The sequence below is a fragment of the Notothenia rossii genome (genome assembly GCF_949606895.1).
Source record: "Notothenia rossii genome assembly, chromosome: 3".
Taxonomy (NCBI): Eukaryota; Metazoa; Chordata; class Actinopteri; order Perciformes; family Nototheniidae; genus Notothenia; species Notothenia rossii.
The window spans coordinates 67565084-67590378 of record NC_136901.1 but is presented as its reverse complement, the minus strand read 5'-3'; the positions used below and the strand labels follow the sequence as shown (position 1 = coordinate 67590378).

At 40.4% G+C, this 25295-nt stretch overlaps 1 protein-coding gene across 1 annotated transcript in view; it reads right to left on the bottom strand.

Annotated features, from left to right (window-relative positions):
- Positions 1 to 25295, bottom strand: part of LOC307033414 (connector enhancer of kinase suppressor of ras 2) — a 119072-nt gene that overhangs the window by 78011 nt on the left and 15766 nt on the right. The window contains 1 exon segment of the mRNA XM_079671880.1: positions 15369 to 15532. Within this exon segment, the coding sequence (XP_079528006.1) occupies positions 15369 to 15532 (164 nt within the window).

Genomic DNA, 25295 nt, shown 5'->3' with positions numbered 1-25295 from the left:
TTATTTTAAATCGTATAATTTCGGACTTTTGTTTCCGTCTGTGAGGAAAATAAATGGGGCTCAGAGCCTCAGAACACTGAAATCTGTATTTTTTAAATCTTTTTTTCTTCTAATTTGTTATTCTTTTCAAAATAACACACTGTTATTTACTCACCAATAACACACAATTATCCTTGCTTTTATTTATTGGTTTAATTCCATAATCTCTGGCTTTTTTGGCGTCCTTCAGGAACTGAATTTCAAAATAAAAATAACCGGAAACAGACGTAGGCATTTCGAGCGATTACCCAAGATCCTCAGCTATGGCTTAAGCTCGCTGATTGGATGGTTTAGCCGCAATGCATGCTGGGATTTGTGGTTATATGATATGAAATCCGGAAAACATTTTAAAAGAATAAAATAATACTTAATTCCGAGTGTTCTTGCTTTTCTCTTTGAAAGTGATCACATAACGGCATTGTAATACACGGTTCGGCTGCATTACATATTACAGATCTGCCGTAATTCTTTATTTATAGAGCCCTGATGAGAAGACCTTTGGAAAAACTGGAAGAAATGCCGCAGAAACTGAATACTTAACGTGGATCATAAATATATCAACAATTAAACAACATCTTCAATTTCTCTTCACACAATACGTCTCCTTGCAGTATCAACCTTAATTCGGCTGACTTTTATATTTGATCTAATTCGTAGATAGGTTATATTTACACCATAACGGTGCACAGCTGATATAAAAGGACTTTGATTTTCATTGAATATAAGAATGTAAATACTGAGTCTGAAATAGTATAGCAATATGCTATAAAATTATGTGGAAACATGAATAAAACTACAGATCTTCAGATGTTGTACATACATAAGTGTCCTACACTAATAATACAAAGTTATTATAGCTGTGTGTACCTTGTGTGCACCGCCTAGTGGTTAAAGCACGTTATTTAATTATTGTTTTTATGTTATATTTGATTAAAAAAATATTAAGAGTACATACTTTCATAGGGGGAAAGTAGAAGGTCTGTGATAGAAATATAGAATATAAAAAATCAAGAAGATACTGTAAGTGATCTCTACAATAAAACAGTTTAGAGCAGGATGTACAAAGATATTAATATGAGGAGGTGCAAAACAGAAAAACGAATGAACCTTTATCTAAACATTAAATAATACTTTAGATTAAGGTCCTCTTTTAAATAAGAAAAAAACTTTGGGGGTATCTACAGATAAATATTAAGCCTGAAAAAGTACTTAACGTCTAATATATTGCTTTCCTGCAATGTTAACTATGTTGAAGCACTTATTTTATCTGATATTATACATATGAATTATACTCTTATGTATCTAGATAGTATAAGAAATGTGCAGAATATGACAGTTTAATGGTGGAGGTACAAACACATATTGATAGATGTCTTGTAATGTGCTGTTGAGGAACCTGTGACCCAAGATTTTCATTCATTGCATACACCGTAGTTGTGTATATGATAAGTCAATAACCTTTGAAAATCTTGAAATCTTGAAAGGGATGTGCAAAATAGCCATTATACAGTCTTTAATTAACTATTAGTAGAGAATAACGAGTAATGAATATACTTTATTACTCGTTTCCATTCATGTCAATTGCAGATAAATGTTTAGTCTTCTCAAGCACCTGGCGTGGTTTTGTTCCATTTCAAACAGCTGTTTGACGCTCGGCGTAACCTTGGCGCACTGCCACTCCAACATCCAATCCCAGCGCTTGAAGATTAATCACGGGGACTGTAGTCCTAAACGATAGCTGGGGATTATGGGTAGTGTAGTGTCTTCGGCCATCCTAAACTCCTAGAGGCCTACGTCTGTTTCCGGTTATTTTTATTTTGAAATTCAGTTCCTGACGGACGCCAAAAAAGCCAGAGATTATGGAATCAAACCAATAAATAAAAGCAAGGATAATTGTGTGTTATTGGTGAGTAAATAACAGTGTGTTATTTTGAAAAGAATAACAAATTAGAAGGAAAGATTTAAAAATACAGATTTCAGTATTCTGAGGCTCTGAGCCCCATTTATTTTCCTCACAGACGGCAACAAAAGTCAGAAGTTATACGATTTAAAATAAAAGCAATAATTGTGGCTTGATATTGAGTAAGAAAATGTTTTTATGAACCACACAGCTTCCGGTCTTCCACGACTCGACCGGAGAAAAAGGCGTGCTGCAGGCACGAAACACATTACCAGTAGAAATACATTGCTTTTAAAATCGTGCTGTGCAACACGAAAAAAAGGAGAAAATCGTGTTGGTGAACACGAATCAATAGATTAAAAATCCTGTTGGTGAACACGAAATGCCATGAGACTGTGTTGAACATTGACCCAATGAATTAGCCCCGAGCGAAAAATGCTAACCTATTACTGCACCGATAATCACTCCTAGCTCCCTTATTACTTATCCTAGGTGCACATCCAACACATCTTTTATGGTCGCAAGGAGACATAGAATGTAACGGTGCCAACCTCAGGACTGAAAGATACAAACTCGCGACGTTATCAACAAAAACGTACATCAAAACAAGTGGGGCTAGGTAGCACACAACGCTAACATGGCTTACCTTCGTCTTTGTCTGGTCTAAATTGGTCTTCAATGGCATTAAAACGATAAAAACGATGATGTAGTTAATCCATAGGTTAATATCCAATGTGACTGTGTCCCCTTTGAAATGTTCTGATAATCTATAAGCAATAAAACTGCAATTCCGTTTTCAAATATCAGAGCAGGCCATTCCTACGCTCTGTAGCAACATTGAATACGCGAAGACGCCACCTTTTTTTTAACATGAGTGTGTGGGACGATTTCCCTTCAATTATATTGGCTCTAATGGTCAGAAAGAGATGTCACATGTCCAAATCGAAGAAGGGGGGCCAGAGGTAAGGAAAATCCACCCAAATGGCCCCAGAAGAGGGTTTTCTTTGCTAAATCTGTATACAAAAGTCAAATATCACTTGTTTTGCATCAATCTTGATACAGGGTATTTATTATATGTTGTACTTTGGATTCCTAAAGCTTTTAGTCTACTAACCCATCATCCAAGGTTAGTTTTCACTATAAGTACAACATATTATTTGGACGGACACTATAATTTACAGTTTTTTACCACGTTCAATCTGAATTTTCTTTAAAATAAAAAACATCTATATTGATTCTGACTTTTCTACATCCAACACACAGGTTTGTCATTACTTTGAGAAAAAAGATTATTAATTTAACCCTTTTAGAAGGGAAGATATGGTCATTTGTTCTGGGAATGTCATTTTCGAGCCTGAAACCTGAAAAACAGGCTTGGGGCTCTAGAGCAGGGGTATTCAACTAAAATTCAACGAGGTCCAGTTAGAGAAAATCTCCCCATTCAAAGGTCCGGAACATCAAAATGTCTAAGTTGCTTTATGAATTAGTGTGATATTGAAGTAGCCTGTAGCTTTATCAACGTCTGCATGTAATCAACAACTGACTGCCAATCAAATAAAGAAAATACAATTCATAAACAACAATATTTATTGTCAATTAACATTGAACTATACAGATATACAGTAAATACTGAGTTCCTCTCGGGCTGCATTTCAAAATAAAATAGAGAAAATAAATAAAATAGCTTTTGAAAATAGGTGCATCTTAATTTTAGATAAATAAAATAAAGTGTAGCAGCAGCTTGAGTTTCCCTTTTTCGTTGTTAACCGTTTCACATCATGACTTAACAGTTTCAGACGATAATAGAACATATCAGTCTTTACACAGTTTTTAAGTTTTTCTTTCTTTCCCTCTTATATTGCAGTCCCTCACTCACTTTTCTTTTAATTCAGTGCGAGAATTGAGCTCGAGCTTGTCCTGCCAGGAGTTTAAATCTGGGCTGAAATTGTGTCAGGGCCATTCTCATACACACATGCAGGTGCTCATTGGTTAGCCTCGGATAGCCTGCCCTGGAACAATATTTAGTTTTAATGTTTATACTGGTGGACTGATCATATTGGGCTCTGAGACTGCTTATTTTTTGTGACTCAGTTCTGACTTGAGGGAATGTTTGGTCAAACACTTTCTGTTTTGTCTCATAGTGGCGTTTTGGCACTTTTAATGAGCACCACGGTCTCTGTGCTCCCAGTGGGCAGGATGTACATGAATGAGTCCACTCAGGGTTAAAAGCTCTGTTCTCACTGTCCACTTTCCTCTTCTTGGAGAGCGCCATGTGTAATTATTTGTCTCTCCCTGTCTGCCGCTAACACGCCTGTTCACTCTCCTCTCCGCTTCTCTCCCTGTATCGCTAATTATTCTCTTCACTCACTTTCCTCTCCGCTTCTCTCTGCCGCGCTCTCATCTCTTCTTCTGTGTTTCTCTCCCTGTATCGCTCACTCGTCTCTTTCGCCCCCTGTCGGCGGCGGTTAAAATAGAATCACTCCGTCAAAATTGAAATCCCCTATTAATGTATTGATTATAGGTCGGCGTCTGGGTCCGGATCCGGACCGTGGTCCGCCTGTTGCCGACCCCTGATCTAAAGTTTAGATTTAGAGATTTTTAGGGTCATCAGGATCAGCTGAACATACTTTGACTGACAAGACTCAACCTAATCAATCCAACCACTTAAAAGATTGCAGAGGGCCCCCAAAATAACAGCCCTCCGGAAAGAAAGAGCCCAATTACAAAGTTGTCGTTCTATATCGGGATCAGGTCAATCACGTATCTTTGGACAGGAAATTATTACACATTTTGGAAAGTAATGATGGTCAACATTTCACCCCCATTGCCGATGTGTTCCCAGAATGTACTTGGTGAGTACTGTTGTTTAATCTGATAGGAATGATAGCTAGAACTACAAAAAGTTGAACCTGAGTTGTGATAAACTGGAATCATCATTCAATGCTACTCACAGTAGTGGTTTTAGTGATACATCTTGTATACCTGGCATCCCTATGTGTGTGCAGTGGTTCTAGTTCCAGGACATATGGTGGTGATTGCTGCTCTGGGACACTCATTCCCATGATGGAACATTTGAATGAAGAGGTGCTGATTAGCACACACACACAGACACACACACTCTCTCTCACAACCATTCAAACAGCCCTAACTAATCCAGCCATGTGTGCCTGGGAGATAAGGTGCATCCTGCATACTCTTTCTACATACTCTCTCTCTTCCTCTTCCTCTTCCTCCCTCCCACTCTGCCTTCGTCTCTGTCTGTTTCTCTCTCTGGGAGAGTAGCACCTAATTCCCCCTAATTCCGTAATCTTGAGCAGGGCCACTGCACATACAGTCCGCAGTGACCAAGGCAGAACACAAAGCAGGGCCCAGATGATGGAGGATTTTTAAAGCCATTCCCTAAGCCAATATCAATGACCGGTGGGGGGAAATAAACAACAACAAGTTTATAAATCTTTCTTCCTGTGAGAATTTATTTAGCAGTTTCATGAATGCACTCTGAATTGATCTTAAAATAAAGCCTTTTTATAACCGTATTCATTCTAAAATCCAATAGGGGATATATAGAGAATGCTTACGGTACGTCTACACTACAGGCATCAAAAAATGCTTTCAACGCTTCGCCCATTCACTTGAATGGGGTGACGTAGAAGATTTTTAATCTTCGCCGAACTGCATTATGGGGAGCATGGCATGGCTTTGCAAGCATCACGAGCATCTATCGTTCAACTTTTGAGGCTCGATGCTTGGCATCAGCCAATCAAATCCCGTTTATGCAAATCCCGCCAGTGCAAGCTCAGCCAATCAAACCGCGTGCAAGCTGGGAGAGCCAGACCGCAGTTCATTTCCTCATATTCCAAACGAGATATTACGGTAGCAAATCAGCCGGTTCTTTACGACCGGAACTATTTACCGGGATACAAACCGGAGGAACCAGGCATGGAGGGAGGTGGCAGAGACAGTGGGTGAAACTGATAGTTTTTTCGCCTGTTTGGAGAGTTTATATCCAGTTTACTTCGTTTTAACATTGCTATTGCTTTGTATGTCGGGGGCGGGAGATTCATGTGATTGGTTGCTCGCAAAAAATCGCCAAGCTTCAGACACGCCCAGCTTCAAGATTTTTTCATGCCTGTAGTGTAGACGGGCCGTTACGGTACGTCTACACTACAGGCATCAAAAAATGCTTTCAACGCTTCGCCCATTCACTTGAATGGGGTGACGTAGAAGATTTTTAATCTTCGCCGAACTGCATTGTGGGGAGCATGGCATGGCTTTGCAAGCATCACTAGCATCTATCGGCATCAAAAGTTGAACAATGTTCAACTTTTGAGGCTCGATGCTTGGCATCAGCCAATCAAATTCCGTTTATGCAAATCCCGCCAGTGCAAGCTCAGCCAATCAAACCGCGTGCAAGCTGGGAGAGCCAGACCGCAGTTCATTTCCTCATATTCCAAACGAGATATTACGGTAGCAAATCACCCGGTTCTTTACGACTGGAACTATTTACCGGGATACAAACCGGAGGAACCAGGCATGGAGGGAGGTGGCAGAGACAGTGGGTGAAACTGATAGTTTTTTCGCCTGTTTGGAGAGTTTATATCCAGTTTACTTCGTTTTAACATTGCTATTGCTTTGTATGTCGGGGGCGGGAGATTCATGTGATTGGTTGCTCGCAAAAAATCGCCAAGCTTCAGACACGCCCAGCTTCAAGATTTTTTCATGCCTGTAGTGTAGATGGGCCGTTACGGTACGTCTACACTACAGGCATCAAAAAATGCTTTCAACGCTTCGCCCATTCACTTGAATGGGGTGACGTAGAAGATTTTGAATCTTCGCCGAACTGCATTGTGGGGAGCATGGCATGGCTTTGCAAGCATCACGAGCATCTATCGGCATCAAAAGTTGAACAATGTTCAACTTTTGAGGCTCGATGCTTGGCATCAGCCAATGAAATCCCGTTTATGCAAATCCCGCCATTGCAAGCGCAGCCAATCAAACCGCGTGCAAGCTGGGAGAGCCAGACCGCAGTTCATTTCCTCATATTCCAAACGAGATATGACGGTAGCAAATCACCCAGTTCTTTACGACCGGAACTATTTACCGGGATACAAACCGGAGGAACCAGGCATGGAGGGAGGTGGCAGAAACAGTGGGTGAAACTGGTCGTTTTTTCGCCTGTTTGGAGAGTTTATATCCAGTTTACTTCGTTTTAACATCGCCAAGCTTCAGACACGCCCAGCTCCAAGATTTTTTCATGCCTGTAGTGTAGACGGGCCGTTAGGCTTCGGCCCGTCTACACTACAGGCATGAAAAAATCTTGGAGCTGGGAGTGTCTGAAGCTTGGCGATTTTTTGCGAGCAACCAATCACATGAGCCTCCCGCCCCCGACATACAAAGCAATAGCAATGTTAAAACGAAGTAAACTGGATATAAACTCTCCAAACAGGCGAAAAACCTACCAGTTTCACCCACTGTCTCTGCCACCTCCCTCAATGCCTGGTTCCTCCGGTTTGCATCCCTGTAAATAGTTCTGGTCATAAAGAACCGGGTGATTTGCTACCGTAATATCTCGTTTGGAATATGAGGAAATGAACTGCGGTCTGGCTCTCCCAGCTTGCACGCGGTTTGATTGGCTGCGCTTGCACTGGCGGGATTTGCATAGACGGGATTTCATTGGCTGATGCCAAGCATCGAGCCTCAAAAGTTGAACATTGTTCAACTTTTGATGCCGATAGATGCTCGTGATGCTTGCAAAGCCATGCCATGCTCCCCACAATGCAGTTCGGCGAAGATTCAAAATCTTCTACGTCACCCCATTCAAGTGAATGGACGAAGCCTTGAAAGCATTTTTTGATGCCTGTAGTGTAGACGTACCGTTAGCTAGATTGAAACTAGTGTCAATGTGATACCTCAGTCTGACCAATGTGATCAGTCTGACCAAAAAAACATTTCTTTTAATTGTATTTCCCAAAAAAAAGAGGACGACATGAAATCTTGTCGAAGCATCTTGCATACAACTGTCTAAAATTAGCATACATGTAAATGGAGCCAAGCTGGCACTCAAACTACAATAGATGTACACGTTAAATGCTTTAAGCCCCTGTCACACTTTCCCGAAATTGACACCCGATGGACACACGAATATGGAATTGTGAATTTCGCACGAAGATGGCCCCGAACCACACACGAAGGCAACATTTACATTACATGTAAGACATACAGCTGCTACGAAAGTAACACAAACAATTATGTTAAAGTATTATGATAATGTACTGATATTTTCCGACTTTGTTCTTTACTTTCTCCGTCTTTATATGTAGAAGATATTAAGTTTTCTCCGTCATGTTGTTTCCATAGCAACAACAACTTCCTCGCCTTCAAAATACAGTGATGCAAATTAGTCGCTTTTCGGCGCCTCCCGCTTTTTTAACGCTGTTTTGGGTGACTTGTGTAATTCGTGGAGAACCAAAAAGTTTTCGTTTTGGGGGGGGGGGGGGTCCGTCCGTCCGTCCGTCAGTCAGTCCGTCAGTCCGTCCATCCATCCGACTGACGGACAACTTCTCACTTCAAAAAAGAAGAAGAAATCTAGATCGCGAAATAATTAAACAAGCGAGTGACTGTTTTTCCTGGCCAAGGACAGGTTCCTTGAACACAACACGAGCGTAAAGTGTCTTCACGTGGTATGTCTCGTCTGAAAGGAGTGCTGACGGAGAGCACCTGAACGCCGCTCCAGCTCTTCAAAAATTACAGTACCCATAAGGAGACGTACACATGCCACAGTGTTTGCGTGGCTGTGTCTTTAGTTGTAAGCACAGTGGCGATCTGTTGTTATTAGCATCTGGTTAGCTAGCTATGCTAACGAATTTAAAGAGCTTTTCTACAACCAGGTGGAAGAGAGCTCTCTCCTGAGAGGCTCAAATAACCTCAGCTCAGTGAGGTTAAGGCACACCTTGATATGATCATTATAGTTATTAATGAGACATTAGAGACTAAATGAAAAACAGGTATAAAATACTATATGACAGTAAAACAAAGTTATTATTAACAACAAACAAAAATACAGTTTAAAAGAGGAGTGATTTGTAAAATATCCAAAAAGAAAAATCTGCTTACAGTTCTGTTTCAAATGGGTGTTGAGATATATCCATAGATCTCCTAATGTTGCTCTCAAAGTGCACCAGATTGGTGCTTTTAACTTCAATATTTAAAAAAAAAACTCCCCCCCCCCCACTTAAATCATGTTCACATGGATAGGATACTAAATACATTTACACACATCTTGTGTCCATATCTTTCTGTTTTGGTGGTCATGCCACAACCGTGCATGCATGCGCGACAGCGCGAGTCATGGTGAGATATCTGGATTAAGAGGTTGCTTTTTCTTTGCACAACATGAAAGGAAGGCGAAATTAATGGGCTGTGATTTTATTTTTTTAAGCAGAGGTTGAGTTCAATAATTTGTACGGCCCTCGGAGGATGTTGTAAGAATTGAAAGGAAAAAGGTTCCCCATCCCTGCTGTAAATAATAATAAAAACCCTTGATTTATAACTTAACATCTCTGTCTCCTACTGATCTGAGTATATTATAAAGAATAGTTAATTGAAGCATTATAGCACAGGCCTTTGTCAGACGGTATATTACACTGTTTTTTTCTGCTTCGAATAGTTCTCTCTTTTTTCACCATACCTGTGTGTGCATCACTGAAAATAATATATTATATCCTTTTTAGTTTCACAGAACACAAATTGGGTTATTTACATAATATGTTTACATGATTTTGTTGTGCAATAAAACAACCAGATGGACACACGATAAAGGAAATGTTCAAATTCGGCTCTGATCGTAGCAACATCGGGCCATTCGTGAGGGCATCTTAAAGAGCAACTTCCAGGTTAAAGACACCTGTGAATAAATGTGTAGGAAAATGATGAATACACTAGATTTTCTAAAAAATATACAGAAATCTACACTACAGTGAGATCTGGCGTCGTTTTTGTAAGAAATGTTCACTTCCGCATAAAAAAGCCTTGGCACGTGACCTCCCGCGTGTGACGTAACACGGGGGATACAAGGGGGAGAGCGGCCGGTGTAACGTATTAATAAACATGGATCCCAATGCTAGTTTCGACACAGAAGACACAGAAGAAGTTGAACATGAATATTCTAATGCATATGACGGACCACAACCTTATAATTATGAGCCTGCTAGGCGTCCAAGAGATCAGGAGCAGCCAAGGATTAGAAGAAATAACGGCCATCGGAGAGAAATTGAGCTGTGGTGTGAGGAGAACCAGTGGAGAACTGGGCAGCTATCTTGGTGAGTGACCGGCGTTAGCTACAGAATGTTAGTTAACGTCACATCACAACATTGTAAAGTTAGCTATCATATATCAGGCTATAACTAAAGTAGCATTGATAATATAGTAACGTTACTGGCAGGACTGTTGATACTGATGCATAACAGAAACTAATGCGCAAGTATCAGCCGTATCTCGCGTTACCTAATGCAACTCCACACTACGGTGCTGTGTACCGGAGGAGAGACGCGAGATACGGCTGATACTTGTCGATCTGGCGGAGAAAGGTTGTGGAGCCTCCGTTGATATGTCGTTGTAAATGGCTCGATGGAAAGCAGCTGTGTAGTCGGGGAGGGTGCACAGCTGATTGCAGCAGGTGAGTGGAGGTTGAGCCGGGAGCCAGGAGTGACAGCCACCACGCACACACAAACAACACAGACAGGGGGAAACAAACAAACACAAAGGAGACGGCTGGAGCAGTACAGCCACCACAGCGTTACCTAATGCAACTCCACACTACGTCTTACGGTGCCGTGTACCGGAGGGGAGAGAGAGAGAGCAGCGAAGGGGGGGGGGGGGGGAGAGAGAAGTAATACGGTTTCCTGATAAAGCTGTGGAGAGTATGTGCTGCAGGGAGGTGGATGCACAACGCACCCAGGAACGAACGCTAGCTCCGGTCCTTTTTACTGTGGACTCGATGTCCTGACTGGCTGGTATTTGCAACCTGCACAAACACAATACTGCACCATGATTACAAATGGTGAAATACAATTCGAAACTACCGAAAAATACCAGCTCCTTAAAACACAACCGCTCTACTCAACGCAACTCGACTATACCCGTGGTCAGAGAGCGGAGATGTGTACCCTGTGTGATGTAATATGACGCGTTTGACGTATGACCTTAAAAAAAAGCAGTTTTTAAGAGCAGAGCTCAAAATTGCTCCTTTCCCTCTGAATTCCTGCCCTTATGTCTCGTAAAACATATCAAATCCTGCATTCACTTTTTTAATTGTAATTTTCAAGCAAGTTTAAGCATAAATGTAGAAAAAATAAAAACCTGCAAGATGCTCTTTAAGCCATCTTTGGCATGTCAAAGATTTTGCCACCGCTCCCGAAGTTGCTGCCGGAGCCTGATAAATTCCACTGGCGGTCATACGATGGCTTAAGATGCCCTCACGAATGACCCGATGTTGTTACGATCAGAGCCGAATTTGAACATTTCCTTAATCGTGTGTCCATCGGGTGTCAATTTCGGGACAGTGTGACAGGGGCTTTACCCCCTTATGCCACCAACCAAACAAACAAATTCTCATAAATCTGGCACTCTATTTAAGGTGCAAGATTTGCCATCTCTCCCTCGGCCTCGCCAATCCTGCTACTGCCCTGTTTCATCACCTCTGCTGCTTTTCTGCCCCACCACCACCCCTTAAATTAGCTGTAAGCTCCGAGAAATGTTATGCAACCATCACTCCTCAATGTTCTATGTTAAAATATTTGCAGGGAGTGATGAGGTGACCTAAAAATCAAACTATATGGTGCTGTTATTAACATTTCATATGTGAGTTGTCTGACTGCATTTTTTATTAAATCAGCAGTAGCTGGCAAGCTTATCATTAACCAGCAATCCACCCTAACATGCCAGCTTCATTGTATACAGTTGCAAGAAAAAGTATGTGAACCCTTTGGAACTACCTGGATTTCTGCATAAATTGGTCATAAAATGTGTTCTGATCTTCATCTAAGTCACAACAATAGACAAACACAGTCTGCTTAAGCTAAAACCACACAATTATATGTTTTTATGTTTTTATTGAACACATGTAAACATTCACAGTGCAGGGTTGAAAAAGTATGTGAACCCTTGAATTTAATAACTGGTTGACCCTCCTTTGGCAGCAATAACCTCAACCAAACGTTTCCTATAGTTACATATCAGACCTGCACAACGGTCAGGAGGAATTTTGGACCATTCCTCTTTACAAAACTGTTTCAGTTCAGCAATATTCTTGGGATGCCTGGTGTGAATCGCTTTCTTGAGGTCATACCACAGCATCTCAATTGGGTTGAGGTCAGGACTCTGACTGGGCCACTCCAGAAGGCGTATTTTCTTCTGTTGAAGCCATTCTGTTGTTGATTTACTTCTGTGCTTTGGGTCGTTGTCCTGTTGCATCACCCATCTTTTGTTGAGCTTCAATTGGTGGACATATGGCCTTAAGTTCTCCACCAAAATGTCTTGATAAACTTGAGAATTCATTTTTCCGTCGATGATGGCAATCTGTCCAGGCCCTGAGGCAGCAAAGCAGCCCCAAACCATGATGCTCCCTCCTCCATACTTCACAGTTGGGATGAGGTTTTGATGTTGGTGTGCTGTGCCTTTTTTCTCCACACATAGCGTTGTGTGTTCCTTCCAAACAACTCAACTTTGGTTTCATCTGTCCACAGAATATTTTGCCAGTAGTGCTGTGGAACATCCAGGTGCTCTTTTGCAAACTTCAAACGTGCAGCAATGTTTTTTCTGGACAGCAGTGGCTTCCTCCATTTTATGACCAACTTATGCAGAAATCCAGGTAATTCCAAAGGGTTCACATACTTTTTCTTGCAACTGTATTATTATTTACTGTGCTGTTTATTTCCCCATAGTATTGTAGCTGACGCTCAGCGTAACCTTGGCGCACTGCCACTCCAACATCCAATCCCAGAGCTTGAAGACTAATCACGGGGAGTGTAGTCCTAAACGATAGCTGGGGGTCATGGGTAGTGAAGTGTCTCCGGCCATCCTAAACTCCTAGAGGCCTATGTCTGTTTCCGGTTATTTTTATTTTGAAATTCAGTTCCTGATGGACGCCAAAAAAGCCAGAGATTATGGAATTAAACCAATAAATAAAAGCAAGGATAATTCTATGTTATTGGTGAGTAAATAAAAGTGTGTTATTTTGAAAAGAATAAGAAATTAGAAGGAAAAAAAGATTAAAAAAATACAGATTTCAGTATTCTGATGCTCTGAGCCCCATTTATTTTCCTCACAGACGGCAACAAAAGTCAGAAATTATACGATTTAAAATAAAAGCAATGATTGTGGCTTGATATTGAGTAAGAACCAAGCGGCAAACTCTGGGGAACAGCCGGGACGCCAATACGGAAGTGCAACACACTGCAGTTCATACATGAGCCGCTAGGGACTGACTGCAGAAAGGAGCAATTTCCATAGACCCCCATGTTAAAATGCCCAACTTTACAGCAGAAAAAAACATGTTTCTACCCATGGATGCAATAAATATTATTATCGATATAGTTAGATTCCACCTTTAGATTATGAATCTGTGGGTGAATTGTTTTCTAACACGACCCTTTTATTTATATTAGGTCTTAACGTTTTTGCATAAATTAGGGCGTGGTCACTTTGATGGACATGTACATGCCTCACTGTCAGCTAACAGCAACTTCTCCACTCTGTTAGGCTACAACCATAGAGGTTACAACGTTAGTTAGTCATAGTACTGTACTTGACCCTTTAGCTTTAGCCGTGTTCGTGGTGATTGTGCCTTTTAGGGAATATTGTTACAAATACCAGACAATTAAAATGTCGTGCTGGGCGCTTGAATGTACTAACAGAACTTCCAAGAAGTCTAAAATGATCATATTATACATGTTAATCCCGTTGGCAGGTGTTTGTGTGCTTGGTAGCTTAGCTTGTTACTTATTAGCCAGCTAAGAACTTAACCCTTTATACATACATATACATTTTAGTTTATGATTCAGCCTTGGGTAAGACTTTTATAGTCTATGTCTATGATGCCCATAATGCTAAACGGGAGCAAATGTTAATAGGGGACCCAATTATCCCAGTGGTAGCCGCCGGAAGTAACGGAGCCGCAGGGGGCTAGCTCCAGCCGGCATCCCGGAGCTAGCCCACTGCGGCTCCGTTAGGTCCGGGCGATGGAGTCCGTCGTTATAACTGGAGATCAAGGAATGCAGCGAAACGCAGACTTGGTTCGCCTGCTGTAGTATTAGCTAAATAAATTATGTTGAACAAGGCTTATTAAGCAGAACATCGCCACAATTGTTCTGCTATGTATCGGTACTTATTTTCTTAACGTGTGAATGACAAACATTAAGAATAACAAAATATAGCTAGTTCTCTTGCAGATTGTCTCATTTGATTATGAATGTAACGTTTATATATGGGAACTACACTGTTAGCAGTAACTTGGTATGCATGTATTTCATGTTAGCTTAGCTTCTTAGCCTGAGCTAGCTCTGTTTACTTCCAGTTCGGAGGCAGCAGGTCCCGCCTCGGCTCCGCCTCTTTGCCCTTATTTGGAGCAGGCGGGATTAGACTCTGACGTTGCTGTCGAGCCGTTAGTGGCCGACTCCACCTACTAAGGGCTTCTCGGCAACTCTGCAGAATCCTATGGGTGACGTCACGGACACTACGTCCATTTATATATACAGTCTATGGTAAGAACATGTTTTTATGAAACACACAGCTTCCGGTCTTCCACGACCCTACCGGAGAAAAAGACGTGCTGCAGGCACGAAACACATTACCAGTAAAAATACATTGCTTTTAAAATTGTGCTGTGCAACACGAAAAAAAAGGGGAACATTGTGTTGGTGAACACAAATCAATAGATTAAAAATCGTGTTGGTGAACACGAAATGCCATGAGACTGGGTTGCGTGTAGAGCTGTTAGTCTCATCACAAGCATTTTTTTAGCTAGCAAGCTTAAATGAAAAATGTTTGCTAAACACGGTTAGCAGCACTTGCCTTTTTAGCCAGCTACCTGGCTTTAGCTAACTTTCATCATTAAAACTTCACATGGCAGTGCATATTGCTTAAAGATATTCCACTGTCAAATCTTGTAACAGTAGCTAAAATATGTTAGCTTACAAAGTTTGCAAGGTAACGCTAGTTAAATAAGGTAACTACTATTTATTAATGTAGTGAGACCTATTTTGGATCTGCGATGTAAGCTTTTACTAACATTTGTCCGTTTTGGGGTTCAATATTGTGTTAGTCAAATACTAAACAACACACAAACACATATCCTGCATTTGAACCTCACCCCCAACCAATCCATGGATTGAGAGGGACAGTGTCAGTGAGTAACAGAGGCTGAGTGACTGACCAGGGCACAGAGCAGGTCGACAGCTTCCAGGATGAGCTCCTGATGTCCTATTCTGGTGACACCCAGCTCCTCCAGCTCCTGATGGGTGATGTGTAGCAGCTGCTCTCCCCCCATCTGCTCTCGCTCGAAACTCTTCACGTACTGCTGGAGACAGTCGTCCAGACCTGAGGAGAACACAAACAGACGCAGATGAGACGGTGCTGATGTTTATGCCTGTGTCACTGTGAACAAGGGGCCTGCCAGCCTCAGCCGAAAGGACAACATACTAATTGGCCTCATTTTCTTTGCCCCTACAGAGACAAAATATAAACATTTATGGGACATATTGATTGCAGACTGATAGAAATACAAATTTGAGTTTGGGCATATTGTACGCTAGTTCACTTAGCTGCAACACAATTCAGACAAGAGTGAAGACACCCACACATAAACTCAATTGGAAAGTCTGCTCCCTAGAAACAAATGCTAAACACTAGCCTAAAGCCAGAAATGTCATCAATGTTTTATTGGCAAGTTACTAACTGTCCCCTAGAAAACACACAACTACTGGTTAGGTTTTCCAATACGTGATGATGACTGCACGCCATGCTGTAATAACATTTACTTAAATGTCACTGCTTCTTTTAATAAAAGCAATGTATTTTTAGAGTTTTCAGAGTTTTAAGGTTAAACACAATTGCACGCACATTCTGAGTGATTAAGGGTGTGTCCAAAAATATACCCAAAGAGATGTGAGTAACATTGACGTATGACTTTCCGCTGTTAAGCTGCGGCTGCCTGCCACGCAGGGAGCCAATCAGCTGCACATAGACGTGGTGGGTCCGGGATAATATTGATCAGCATGAGCCTCAGGCTTTGAACCAAACAAAGTCAGCAGAAAGCACACCTCCCCACAGACCCAATGAACAAGCCTGCTACAAAATGAGCACACACAGAGCGAAAAACGCATGAGAGGGAAGCAAATCCATAAACACATACACACACACACAGAAGGAACCACACCAATAGTTCTCTCCGCCTCTCCGCAATCACACATACAAATGCAATTACAACTGCTGTTGTTATTCAGGGTCCTGACGCCTCTGCGGAGACATGTTATTAAGCCGAGTGGAGCTGTGAGGAAAACACTGATGCCCAAGGGAAGAGATGCTGACTTTAGAGCAGACAGTGTGGTAGCACCTTACCATAGTCACCACACACACATTCACTGCAAAGGATGAGCAGGAGGCATCCCGCTCTTCGCATGCCATGGGACAAACCAGGCGAAGTATAAGCCTACTGTTGCTCTGAGTGACACTGACAAACAATCTTGTTACAAACAGCACAGAAAAGCAATTGTTAGTGTAACTCGTCAGTAAGAGGCTCCGCTCTGTAGCAGCACGGGTGGAAATTGGTTAATGGAATTCACTCCCTAAGGATAAACCCTCATATCACTGTGTTAGTGTGTGTTTGACATACGATATTATCTGATACAAGGCTGTTATAACACCAGAAGCGTCTCATAACTCAAAAATAAAATGTAAATAGTCAATATTATAATAAAATTGTGGTTTTTACTTCTCCAAGAATTGTAGTTTTTTTACTCCAGTTGCTTTACACATTTTAAACATTACGAACAGGCTTTTTTCCTGAATGTAATAGTTTTAACACTTGACGTATTGATGCTTATAATAACTTTTTCTTAAAGGTCCCCTATTATACTGTTTTTCATCAATATTATAAGTCTCAGTCTCAGATATATATACAAAACATGTATCTGAAGTGTTTGATCCAAATACCAAACAGATCATTGCAGCATCCCATAATCCCCTCTGTTTCAGCCCTGTTTCAAAAGTGCTGATTCTCTGTCTGTTACTTTAGATGAGGGGGGGTTTACCTTGGTTGGTGATTGGCTAATTGGCTAACAAGCCAAAAAATCGTTATGACATCATAAAGTGGCCAAAATCTGATCAGCTCATTTTCAGACAGGTTTCTTATATAAATGGATCAGGACAAAAAGAGAACCAATCTTTTTTTCTGAAACTTTCAGAATCTCTTTACACAGAGGGGACACATGTTGATGTAGAAAATACATGAAGAAGTTAATTTTGCATAATAGGTCCCCTTTAAATTACATTTTCACTGCTAGAGTTTTTAGTTATTTGTGCTTTGTATGTCCATTATCGTACATTGTGTATGTTTCTGTATTTAAAATAGAGATCTGAAACATTTAGTCACTTTAGCTTTAAAATAAATGTAGTGTCATAAATGTGAATATTTGTCTCTGAAACGTAGAAGAAGTAATAATGAGATTTAGCATTTGCAGAACATTTACATGCACAAAAACGTATATAATACACTACAGGAAAGGGAAAATCCCAAAAGCAATTATTTCAGTTTCTCTGGAATGTGTCCCTTCATACCCTATTCATCATCCTTATTCAGACAGACCAAAACAATACAAACCCAAACAACGGTTCTGTATTGTTATTCTTTGTACAACGCACTTGATGACACATTCTTCACCAAGAGTAAGTGCACTGCTACATTCCAGCATTATATTCAAATTAGCTGTTTTTTGTTTCCTTTTAGAGTAAAAATGTTTCGGAAAAATAGTGTAGTACAGTGTAATAAATCATCCGTGTTTGCAAAGATATGCATGAGTGGACAGAAAGAGCAGATTTCTTCAGCTAGCTAGCAGCTATAGATGCAGAGACAGCCATGCAGGCAACATGGAGGCCGTGCAGAGAAAAAGCCCTGCAGCTACTGACTCAGATTTCTAAATATGTGACTCTTGACCCTAACAATCAGAGAGTTAAGAGAGGAAAAACAAAGATGGCTATTTCTCAAAGTAAAAAAGACCAAATACCTAAGGGATGTGAGCCTTCCGAAACAAACCAATACATCCTTCTAATTTCCTCTGACACTCACATTTGTCCTTCCCCATTTAACCTCCTGCCTCTCCTTCTGGAAGCACTTTTTAATAGCAGTAATGTCGTACAACGTGGCAGGTTATGGCTTTTGTCATCATAATGCAAATGCATTTCCGACTTCATTTGCAAAATGATGCCAGTTTAATATCTTCGCTGCACATTTAAGATTCTCTGCAGGTGGAATAACTGGATGAACTTTGTTCGTGCTTATTATTCTAGTCGTGACTTCAATTCTCCTCCTGTTGTCGAATCATTAAAAGTTGCACCTTCTTTCCCCTCTCTCCACCTACAGTTAGTATATATGCAGTGTATGAATTATATAAAGAGGTGATGAATAAAGATCAAAGACGGGCAGAATGACTAACTTGGCTTCCTCTGGGAAAGCCCCTCATACTATAGCTATGTCCTACTTCTGCAACAAACATATCTATATATATACCCACACACACACACACACACACACACACACACACACACACACACACACACACACACACACACACACACACACACACACACACACACACACACACACACACACACACACACACATGAATGAATTGGCTGCTAAGTTGGCAGCAGTGCATCTAGTGGCCATTATCTTTAAGCTATGATTGGATTTGTTATTTTAAATATATCGGAATTTTGATTGTAAACAGTTCTGAGTCCCACAAATTGTTTGCGATTGTCGCGAAAATGTCATACATTGATCCGGCACTAAACCCATAATCAGGGCCAAGGGTGTAACTTTGGTTTGAGAAGTGGGGGGGACACAAAACAGGGTGTCCTCCGCAATCAAACATTGTTCTCGATTTAATTCAATTTCCTGCCTTTCTACACATATATATTAGGGACTATGTTTTTAACTAATCCAAGAAAAATGTGTAGTGTATATAATGAGTGTGCAAACTTATCTATCCATGAACCTGTTTTATTTGTGATGACCTCACATCCTATAGAGGGGTCCGGGGGCATGCACCCCCGGTAAGATTTGTTTCTTTAAATTGAAGTTAAATGCATCAATCTGGTGCACAAATTAAGAGATTTATGGATACAGCTCTCAACACTCATATGAAACAGACCTGTATATATTTCAATACTCCAAAAACCATTAAAATATTCTCACAACCAATAACACATCATTGATATACTCCTCTCTCCTATCTTTATCTTACCTAGTCTGCATTCTTTCTTTTTATTTATGCATATTTTACTACTCACTCCCCTTTAAAACTTTGTTTTTAATTCTTTATTGACATTGGAATAATTTCTTTACTTATTTTGAACAACTATATTAAATAGATGGACATATTTGTTTAGACCAAACCGTTTGAGACCCACTGAGATAACTTAGACTAAAGTTTACAATATAATCACTCAGCGAGTCCTTTACCTCCCTGAGCTGATGTTACCTCAGCCTCTCAGTCCGACAGGAGAGGACTCTCCCTCTCCTTATTGTTGAAACAGCTTCTAATCTCCGTTAGCGCCGAGCTAGCACCAGATGCTAACAACAACCCCCGTAACTCTCTCTGTCTCTCTCCGTCTCTCTCTGTCTCTCTCTCTCATACAAAATGCGCTCCTGCCACGCACACACAGACGCTCCTCCATGACCACTTTTACTTGCGTAAAAAAGAAGAAGAAAAAACACATTTGAAAAGTGGGGGGGACACAAACGGGATTTTGAAAAGTGGGGGGGACATGTCCCCCATGTCCCCAGTGGAAATTACACCCATGGTCAGGGCTGTGGTAGGCCTACTTGAGTCCGGACACAAGACTCAAAGTCCACTTTCTGAAGTATTTGACAACAATTGGTCTTGTGCCTTCTTTGACTCAGAATAGTCTTTGTCTCTGGCAAATTATTAAGTATTATGGGCCAGTAATCTAGTTTAAAGGGGCCCTATTATTCTAATGTTCAGGTTTATATTGGTATAGTGTGCCTCTAGTCAGTGGTTCTCAACTGGTGGGTCGCGGACCCGTTTCGAGTGGGTCGATTTTTTTAAAGTCTAACTTTTATTTTGAAGGCCCGATTTTCTAACGCTGTGCATGCAGTAGGCGTTGAACTGGAAGTACCGGATACCATAAACGGTTTTGAAAACTTCTGTCACGTAGTGATCATTTTCTCAATAAAACGCATTCTGGCCAACCAGAATCAAGATTGTTGCCGGAAGTCCCCACGGAGAAGAACTTCTTTATACATCCATGGGTACAACTTCAGATAAGAATGAACACATAATGAAATATAACCCCCGGTTTGATGACTGAATGGTCACAGAACAATGGGAGCTATCTACCCTTACCCACAATTTAAAGTAATTCACACAAACTATCTCCTCTTTGCTCTTCTCTCTCTGAGGAGCAGCAAGTTCAGCTGTCAGAACTAAGTGAAAAACAAACAATGGCATAAAATATTATTAATATGTCGGGTAGTAATAGATTTATTTATTTTCTTCTCAGAATGTACCAGAATGCGTAGTTTTATATGTTAGCATTTCAAAAAATCTCATGGGAGGCAATCCCCCCAGACCCCCCTACTGGGGTTGGGTTTTCAGCATGTCACGTTTTTCACTCGTACTGAATTTGCAGGATTGGCTCCAAGTGTGCCTTTTTATGGAGTACATTACAAGTGTGCCTTTTTATGTTATACAGTTTAGCTTTGATTCTAGAAACTTGATGACCATCATCTCATTAAACTTTTCCCTTATGTTGTGTTCGGGACTCCCGTGACCCGTTTCAAGTTCAGATTATATAATAACTACGCTAAAGTTTTTTTATCGGAACAAGGCTTCATGATATCCTCCGCAACAGCTATACTGTATAAACACTACAAAACTGATTTTCACCATTTTAGCCAAGTCTGAAGGTCTGGCCTGACCAGTTGAGAACCACTGCGAGTCCACTGTGACATGTCTCCATGTTTTAATGTACAAAAAGCTCTTTATTTTTCTCATACTGCCTGTGCTGCAGCACCTCTTTTCACCCTCTGTCTGAAACCAGAGCCCAGTCGGCTCTGATTGGTTAGCTGGCAAGCTCTCAGGTGGCCCACCCCCTGTCACATACAATGTGTTGGAGCGCTAATCAATAGAAGCGTGAGTATTACATAGTGATGTCACCATGTTAAGGAAGTAAACAAAGGAGTATAATGGAGGCATTTCAGGCCGGGGGGGAGTGTGTGGGAGAGAAACTCCCTCTGGAGGGAACTTTGGGATTTTAGCCTTTGCAGACCATTTACATGCACAAAAACCTATATAATGTAACTCACCACAGGAAAGGGAAAAGTCCAAAAAGAATAATAGGGCCCTTGATACATTGATAAATTTGCTATTCATACTAATCTGTTATCTACTATTTTGCCTGTATGCCTGTATTCATCAAAAGGAGCTGTTGTCCAAGCTGTGTACACAGGAGACACCCTCCTGTTGTGTTCGGGTCAAATCTGACCGATTTACTACTTTCATCAATCATAACTTTTCCGTTTTACATTCGATTGCATTAAGGCTTTATGATATCCCAGTAGACATTTGAACATATAAAATTGCTGATCACCACTTTCATTGAATTTTTGATGATTTAGTCAACTTTGTGACACCCATGGTGTTCCCGGTCATAAAGAAAAGGAATTAGTAACCATCCGGATCAGATAAAACACACACACAGCCACACACACACACACACACACACACACACACACACACACACACACACACACACACACACACACACACACACACACACACACACACACACACACACACACACACACACACACACACACACACACACACACACACACACACACACACACACACTAGATGTGTTCCCCCCCTTATGTGCCCATCCCCCCACATGGATCACACCTGGCACACGCAATACATGTTCAGTGTCTATTCTTCGTATATTTACTGCAGTGTTTCATGTATACCATTAGTCATACAATATTTACAGTTTGAAAGGGTGTTAAATGAAATTTGGTGATAATGAATGTTTTTTATGTTAATGTATTAAAACAGGACCGGTCAAATTTGACCACGAACACCAAAGTAAGGGGGGGTGGGGGAAACGAACACAACAGGGGGTTAAAAAGACACGATTGCCTACTATGGTCTTGAAGAGGATTACATTTGGTTTGGACTCAGTCTTGACTGGACTGGGTCTGTTCTTGGAATGACTTAAACCTGATTAGACGGTGGTAACTACAGCTCTGCTCATTGTATCATGATACAGGAACAATCCCTAAAGGAGTTATTGAAAAAAGAAAGACTTACTGCCTATCCTTTTATTGGTGGCACAAAATAACAACTCTATTTTGGCTCAAAGCACCGCCACAAATCGTACATTAAGAGAGCTTTATAGGAATTAATTGAATAGATAAACATTGCAGCAGACCTCAAAGTAAAATATATTTTAAACAATGGGCTTCAGTAATTTTTTATGTAATAATGTGCCTTACTAATTTGTGAATTTGGCCAAAACGAACAGCTGTTTCTGTTTTGTTTTATGTATTCCTCACACCATTATACAGCTTTGTTGAACCATTGTTTTTATCTTTGTTCACAAAGCTGTTAATATTTTCTTTTTCAATGTTCGCAATAAGCAGCTGTTGGTAGTTCAAATGCACATATAAACATTTTGTTCTCAAAAACATACATTTGTGTTCTCACTCGCTTACTTGCACAAGCACAGCACTGCAGACAGGCAAACATTCACACATATACATATACACATTGTGACACACAGTTGCTAGCCAATCAGATGAGTCAGAAAACCTCCTCTAGAGGACAAACAGCTGATCTGGGTTCATCTGCTGAGTTCATATGCCAGCTGGAAATAGCACATGGTGCTCGCAAACACACACAAACCAAAACAAAGGGGGTCAGGTTCGTCAGCACGGCACCTCGAAATGCAGATAATTATATTAGTATGATGTAGGTGTGATTTGTCAAAATCTGCAGCAGCAACAAAATCCTTTTCCTGCCTACCCACATGTTTACAGTAACTGCAGGAAATATAAAAACTGACCTGACGCTTAAGTATGCCATGTATTGTAATAAGAGTCAAACTAATTACAGGTCTCCCTTGAAAAAGAGATCAATGATCTCAATGGGACCTACCTGGTTAAATAAAGGTTTGAAAATAAATCCTAGCCTGCGTGCAACTGAGATAAACATAAAGTACATTTTGCACGAGTAAAGTCACAAGTGTCTCAGAGTGTAATCAAGGCATTAGCCCCTGCTAGATTCCCCTGGGAGATTTGCTGAGTTTGGAGCAAGATATTTTATTATAGCTTAACCATATAGTTGAAATCCACCACAATGGCAGGCTGCACTTATGTGTTTCCTGTAAATATTGTCCTTCCTGCTGCAAAGGAACTTAATATTGAGCAGTATTTGCTGAGCCAGGGCCTTGCCTGCATATTTCCCATATCTCTTTCTTTCAAAAGCGCTTCATAACACAAATTTGTCGATTGTCAACAGTCTGTTTTTTTTCCCCACAGTCTGGTAGAGATAATAAGATTACTGCATGAAGGCAGCATGCACACAACATCCTAAAACCTGCTGTGAGATTCTGAAATTGCATCAGCTAAAGGCTTTTTCATATTTGTAGGTCTTCTTTAAGTTGAATGAGAGCATTTTTCAGGATATTTACTGCACAGTAGCACCGCAAAAAAGTGCTAGGTTTGGATTTCTGGTTCTGTTTTGGATATGGGGAATAACGACAGTAAACGATTGTAATTGCTTATCTGTTATCTTATCCTCCTGTTATAGAAGCCATTCCTAAACTCATGGCTGTGTCCTATCCTATCTTTGTCCTCCTCTTAACCTCAAAGATTATAAAAGTAAATTTAATTCTTCCAATAGCACTCGTCCAGTTATGCAGCATTGATGTTAAGACTGTAGGTTATTCAAGGTGGACATGCAATATATCAATGGCTCTCACTTGTCTTCTGGCTAGCTTGCTATCATTGAGAACAAATATGTCAGAAGCACTTATGTTGTAGGAGGAGAGGTACTCTTTAAATAAAAAATAAAAAGCAAAGCTCAATCTGCTCTCAACTCAGAATCAAACAACCCACTAAGGCGGAATGCCTTTACACAATCGGCTTTCTCATTTACACCCATCACTCATTGGAATAAGGTTCCTGCTGAGCATAATACGTGCACAGCCTTTCGCAATTTTTCCCATATTTCCTCCAAAAATGTATATTGAGCAGCTAGTGTTGTTGTCATCATTTTGACAATGATTCAGGTTTTTTATTTAATTGAATTGTAATATTATAATTGTACTGGATGGATGTGCTGGTGTTTAGACTTTGATGTGTGCTTGTAGATGTGTCTGTGTGATTGTTAGAGTGTTAGAAACTCTGTAATGGTGTTGCATGTTAATGAATGTTTTTAGTGTCTGTTAATTGTTCTGTGTGCACCCTCAGGGACTGCAGATAGAAATAAGCCTACAGTTTAATCTGGCATTAATCATCTCTTCCCTTTTATAATAATGACCAATAATAATAATACTAATATAATGCCGTTTGAGTAGTCTTTAAATCATTTTGTTGTTTCTGTTGTTTCCCATATTCATTGTCATTGCCAAACAGTTATTTTGAATTTAGGCTGGCTTTATGGCATCTTAAATAAAGGCTATATTCCTATCCTTAGATATTCTTCTCAAAATGTAATAAAAAAACGACACCCTAAACTGAGATAAGACAGACCATTTATTTATTTGATGACGCCACTGGTTAAGAACTCTTATTCGCCGTCTTACTGTGTTATGTGATACTGCATCAACATTTATTTTGTATCAATGTTGTCATAACTATTTTGGTTATTTCACTTGAGATATGTCTGTGTTTTGCCTGTGCTCTTATCACTACATTTTGAATAAGTAGAGCAATAAATAATAATCAGAAACCTGAACTTTAACTAGGATTTTCTTACAAGGACATAATGTGTAATTTTTAAAAGAGTACAATTGATAATAATTTTTTCATTGGCTTTAAGATCCAACTGCTTTACCAATA